The 5,989-nt window shown below is 55.5% G+C and overlaps 1 protein-coding gene across 1 annotated transcript; it reads right to left on the reverse strand.

Annotated features, from left to right (window-relative positions):
* Positions 1 to 670: 670 nt before the first annotated feature.
* Ccdc184 (coiled-coil domain containing 184) lies at positions 671 to 2,998 on the reverse strand. Its single transcript, XM_055627050.1, has one exon. It carries the CDS (start codon positions 2,478 to 2,480, stop codon positions 1,893 to 1,895), a length of 588 nt encoding a protein of 195 aa, XP_055483025.1. The 5' UTR covers positions 2,481 to 2,998; the 3' UTR covers positions 671 to 1,892.
* Positions 2,999 to 5,989: the final 2,991 nt, after the last annotated feature.

Here is a 5,989-nt window from a genome sequence, read left to right on the forward strand (position 1 = left end):
ACACACACACACACACACACACACACACACACACACACACACACACAGAGGAGAGGGAGAGAGAGCGCAACCCAGCCTAGTGGCTCTCAACCTTTGTTCAGGGGCATCCTCAGGAACTCTCCCTCACCCAGGGGAGCTGCCTAGAGATGACGTCAGCGTTGACTCTCCAGGGAACACCTTGCTGTGGTCTTCACCCAAGGCCTGAGGCAGTAATAGTGGTTCCCTCAGTGATGTGTCACTCCCACTCCAGAAACCCTGGGCAAGCCCTCCGGAGCAGTGACTCCCACCCCTCCCTGGAACAGGTGTCACTCTGCTGTGCCAGGGCTCTGGCTCAGAAGCCGCCCCCGTGCGTGGCAGGGATGATGAGGGGGCATGCTTCACTGAAAACAAGTGGAGCGCTGGCTACCAAAAACTCTTGTTAGCTGGGTGTTTCCATGCAGACCTCTGTGATTCCCGGTCCGCTTTAGGTCAAGGTCCAGGGAGAGAAGAAGGGAGAGCAGGCAGAGCTGGAAATGCTCATCACAATCACGACAAGGTCAGTTGACTCTTTGGGACTGGAGACAAGGAGAGAGGGGGAAAGGCATGGTTCCTAAATTTCCTGCTAAGCCCTGATCCACACCTGGCCCAGAAGCCCCGCCCTTAAATCCCCTTAATACCAATTAGCAAGAGGGGAGATGACGCCTTTTTTTATTAAGGTTGACACCAAGGAAAGCAGAGAAAGGGCACACAAAGTCACCACTTCAGAAGGTAGGAGGGAGGCACATCGGTTAAGGGACCTCAGGACAGCCACATGCTCCATGCCCTGGTTGAGGAGTGGGGCGAAGGGGGAAAGGGAGGGGAGAGAGCGCCAGGAGAGCCTGGGGCTCACAGCTGAAGCCCCTTGAACCTAATACTAGAGCCACAAGCCCTGCCCCTGAGGGCTCACACACTACTACACAAGTGGACACAGGTAACACAAGACGCGATGGAGGCGACACCGAAAAGCAGAGGGCAGTGACATACCGACAGAAAAAGGAGCTGAGGTTAAGCCGGTAGAGCCAGAAGAGACAGGTTTTTTTGTGGTTTTGGCTGCAGCCCTCCCCGTCCCTCCCCTCAAGAGTTCCTCAAAGTCCCCTAAATCTGGGCTGTTGCTGAGCAGCCCCAGGTCTCAGCCTGTGAACTGGGCGCCTAGTTCCCCAGGCCCAGGTGACTGGAAAAGCAGTCCCGGATGAAGTCGGTGACAGGGCAGGGTCCGCTCTGCATGCGAAATGCCAGAGCTTGAGCTACTGGGTCTTCATGCACGCTCATAGCCAGCTCCTCCCAGCCTGGGGGGTCCTGGGGACCCCACGCACCCAGATTCCTTAGGGCTGCAGTTCCCTCAAGCTTCCTTTACCGTAAATCGGCAGCCGCAAAGATCTGTGAGGGAGAGAGGCTTCCGCAGAGCGCTGTATTGTCTTGGGATTTCAGCAAAAGGGTAAATTTCCTGTTGCCAGAACAGAATACCCCGAAACCTTAATTTCTAGGTAAATAGAGATTATTTGCCAAAGTCCTAGGTGAGTCCTTTTTCAGAATAGAAAAGGCAGAAGTTTATTTACATAATTCGATGGTCCTCCTGTTTCCTGGGAAGAGGGAAAAGGGCAAGGTAAGGGGATGGATGGGAGTCCAGAGATGGGCACTTCCTGTCGGGGAACCTCACCTTTCTGCAGTTTGTTATGATGCATGGTTGGGCGGAATTCGCGAGGCTTCCAAAGTCCTTCACCCTACAGATCCTTCTGCGAGGGAGTCTCTCTCCCTGACCTCCAAGGACCTCGCTCGGAGTGAAGAACACGGCGCCGCACTGCTCAGTCCCGCCCCGTTAAGCGCTTGGAAACCCAAAGCCAGCCCGGGTAGCCGGTGCCCCGGCGGGGTCCCCCTCACAGAGAGGCCTCGCCCTCCAGCTGCAGCAGGGTAATGTCAGGCAGGTCGAGGGGCTCCACAAGTGGCCCATCCTCCCCAAGGAGATCTGCGCAGGGACTCCCAGCGCGCTCGCAGCGGCTGGTGGGTGTGGCGGGGCTGGGCGTCCCTTTCTCCTCCTCGTCGTCCTCGTCCTCCTCATTGGGATCGCGACCCAGCGAGCCGCCGTCCCCGATCCCGGGCGAAGGTGACTCCGGCTCGTGGGGAGCACTCGGGGAGCTCCCCTTGCCGGCGGCCACGCCCAGACCTCCCTGGCGGGGCGCGGTGGTCATAATCTGGCACATGGAGACTATGGCCCGCTGGTTGGCGCTCACGTCGTCCGACAGAACCTGGATGTGCGAGGCCTGCTCGTCCAGCGCCCCTCTCATGGCCCTCACGTCCTCAAACAGGGCCTGCAGCTGGGCCTTGAGGTGCTCCATGAGTTCCTTCATGCCACCGTTATACTCCCCAGAGAGCACGTCCCCCACGGCTGGCACCGTGGACACCTCCAGAGGCGCCGGCATGTCGCCGCCGTCCTTGGTCATCATCTCCAGCAGACTGTCCTCCATGGAGTGGCAGAAGCGGGCGGTGGCAGCTCTGGGTCGTGTCCAGCCCGGCCTCCAGGGTGGGGGAAGGTTGTGGAGGGGGAGAGGTCCCGGGAGGGACGGGGTGGAGCCCAGAGACACCTAGGCTCCCTAGAGGGGCGGGGAGCCGACGGGAAGAGCGCGGCCCCGCGCGGAGGGCGCGGGAGGATCAAGAAGGGCTGAGGAGAGCCGACGGGCGAAGACCCGTCGAGGGTCCCGGGGCCAGCGTCCTCGGGCTTGCTCAGGGGCCAAAGTGCCCTGCCAGCTCGCCTCCCGGATGGTGCCTAGGTCCCCGCCGTCCTCCCTGCAGCCACCGGCAGGGTGCCCGCAGGCTCCCCGGGTCACAGAGGCGCTGGCAGACGGATCGGGGTCGAGACGGCGACGGCCCGCAGCGAGTGGGTCGCGGGACTCCCCCCGGCCATCCACCAGCAGCGCCCGCGAGTGCGGCTGGAGCGGCAGGGGCGGGTCTCCCGGCAGCGCCGCGGATGCTCCCCCGTTTCCAAGGCGACGCACGGCACGTAAATGACGTGTGTCCCCATGGCAACAAGGAAGTGAAGAAGAAAGGGAACAGGGTTCCGAAGCTGCAGTGGAGCTCTGTTGTCTGGGCTAACGGGCGGGGCAGGGCCGCCGCAGTGGCCTCCGAGGAGCTGCAAAGAGCGTGTGGCTGAAATGTTTAATAGGACGGCAAGGGAGAGCGGCTCGCTGCACGACCCCTACCCCTTCCCCACCCCCGCCCCTAGCCGGAGAGAAGACGCCGCCTGCCCGGGAGGGCTTCTCATCAGCTCTCCGCATTCCTTCCTCGGAGGATGGCGCGGGAGGCAGATCCTTCCTCCGGCGGCCTGCGGGACTGGGCAGCGAGGCGGCTGTTAATAATCCCAGGCGAGCTGGCGGTGCAGAGGAAGGCGGAAGGCACGACAGGTTTCTGCCTCTCCCCTCTTTCCGCTGCAGAAAAGAGTTTTCCCTCACTCAGGAGAGCTCAGGGTGAGGAGATGCTGTCCCTTAGGGGACCCAGATGTTTCTACTCAGGTTGCTGTGAGCTTGTGAGAATGGTTAAGCTAAGTACTTGAATTTTGAGAATGAAAACTCCACAACAACAGATCTCCCTCCCCTGCACCCTCCATCATGGAATCCCCAGCGCTTAAAATAGCGTGCGAGACACAGCAAGCAGATACTTAATGTATCCGTGGAAGGGATGCTTAAGAGCCACCAAGACCCACTCCCTTCCCCACGATTCTGCAGCCCAACCACAGCGGACTTCAAAAGAACTGGATACAGTTTCGCTTCAGCTCTTAATCATTCAGAAACCTCCGCTGAGCCATTTTCTTCATGTGCTGGGGTGCTGGACAGTAATGTCTCTAAATCTGAGTTAACACTGTGCTGCCAATTATCAACAGTTGTAAGGCCATTGCCCCTAGCGTCCATGGTGCCCCTATCCTTTGAGAAAACCCCTTCCCCCTTCTTGGAGAGTAGATCAGGCGAGGAGGAGGAGGAACAATTGGTTCAATTTTGAGATTACATAGATTGGGAAGGCAGTCATCTTTCAGACTGCAGCAAGCCAATGTCACTTTGGTAAATGAGAAAGCCAGGTGATCACAACCCCCAAGTTTACAGGAATCTAGAAAGAAGAAGTAAATTGTCACGTAAAAGATGGGGGAAAAATTAAGGTGGGTGTCGCTACTAGTTCAGTAAAAGCAAGTGTGTTCCTGAGTCTCCCTGGTTCTGTGTCCTGGTGATGAAGTGTCTAGCCAGGGAAATTTTTGTGGCACCAAAGAACCATTTCATCTATGCCACTCCAACTGCAGATAAAATAAAAGCAAATTAAAATATCTTAAACTACCCAGCATCAGAATGCTTAAATAAATAACCTAAGACATATGTATATCGGGCAGATGTGAGAATTGTGATTTCCCAAAACAAATATGTGAACAAATTAACACACGCACCATGCAATATCGTGCTTTCTAAAACTAAGGATCAGCCTTGTTTGCTTGCTCCTTCAACAAGTCTGCGGCAAGCCCACCTTTGCTACCGCTCTTGCCTCTGCTGAGCACTGTGCATGGATAGAAAACTTTGCAAGAGCCCTAACAGTCTGGCTCATGAAACAACAGAACGTTTTTCCTTGGCATCCCTAAGCACATTCAGAAAGATGTCCACATGGTGGAAGGAGGAAAGCAGTGGTCCACAAGTGATCCTTTGACTCCTACAGGCTCACTATGACATGTGTGTGATCATGTGCAGATGTCTGCTGTTTTGCAGAGGGGAGATACAGCGGAGCTTACCCAGAGTGCTGCTGTTCACCCCTCCCACCAGAACCTTACCAGAGCAAGAGAAGACCGGCATGTCCGGCAGGCTTTCTGCCATGCTCCATTACTTCCCACCTCTTCTCTGACGCATCACATCCTGGTTCTTTTCAGGCGTGCTTCCTGCCTTCGACCTCTGAACAGGGGCCCTGTCCCCGGTGTAATGCTTCCCCCCTCCGCTGCCAGATAAACTCCCTACACAGTAGGAGCTGGGTTGTGCCATCACACAAGGCTCTGGGCCGCCATTGTTGAGGGTATGTGTATGTCAAGGCTTTCAGCATCAGAATACCATGTTGAGCAGAGGCTCTCACTATGCAGCACACACAGGGCACAAGGGGTCTGGGCCAAGAGGGAGGGGAAGTTTCTGGAGAAGCACCAATGATCATGGGAAGCAGGTGCAGAGGTCCAGGAGTGTGGCTCATCCCATCCAGTTCCAGGTCAGAAGTTTGAGAGGGTAGGTGGGAACTTGGGGAGCGGGACTTGAAAACTACAGGGAGGAAACATTAGTTGTGTTTGTTTTTTTAAAAAGACATAATTCCATAAGTTCTGCGTCAAAATTAGAGACAGGGAAATAGGTCTAGCCTCAGGGAATTAAGAGTGGCACGTATAAGGAATGAAGCCTTCATCAGCTGTAGGGGCTGTGAGGCTGGGTGCTTGGGGTGCCAGGCCTTGTACCCTAGCCACGTTGCTAAACTCTTCAGATGAACTGCTTGCTGGAGTAGGGTGGGGTGGGGGCCTGCATGGTCTTCTGCTTCCTGTCTTAGTCTCTTGGCATCACTGTAGCTGCCGTGCTCTTTTATCTCACCCTGATGAGCTTGTAGAGAGAAGAGACCTCAGGCTGTAAAGGTAGTCCCCATTATCTGTGCCCAGTCCTAAGTATCACATTCTTATGAAGGTTGCAATCCTGACTACACCTGCTGTTTTCCTCTCTCCGGTCTTGGTTATCTATCTCCATCTTTTATAGCTGGTCTACTCGTGCACAATAAATCTGATAAAGATGCTTCTGGACTCAGGTCTAGAAAAGTACAGTAAATCAAGGTCAGATGAAAGTCTAGCTGCTACAGGTTAATCTAAAATCCCCAGGCAATAATCCCCAAATATAACTTAAGAAGTTGTGTTGCCTATCTCAGTATGAGACATGTACCTGTTGGGTTGGGTTGGGTTGGGTTGGGTTGGGTTGGGTTGGGTTGGGTT

This window comes from Psammomys obesus, unplaced genomic scaffold (assembly GCF_907164565.1).
Source record: "Psammomys obesus unplaced genomic scaffold, mPsaObe1.curated_primary_1811, whole genome shotgun sequence".
Classification (NCBI taxonomy): domain Eukaryota; kingdom Metazoa; phylum Chordata; class Mammalia; order Rodentia; family Muridae; genus Psammomys; species Psammomys obesus.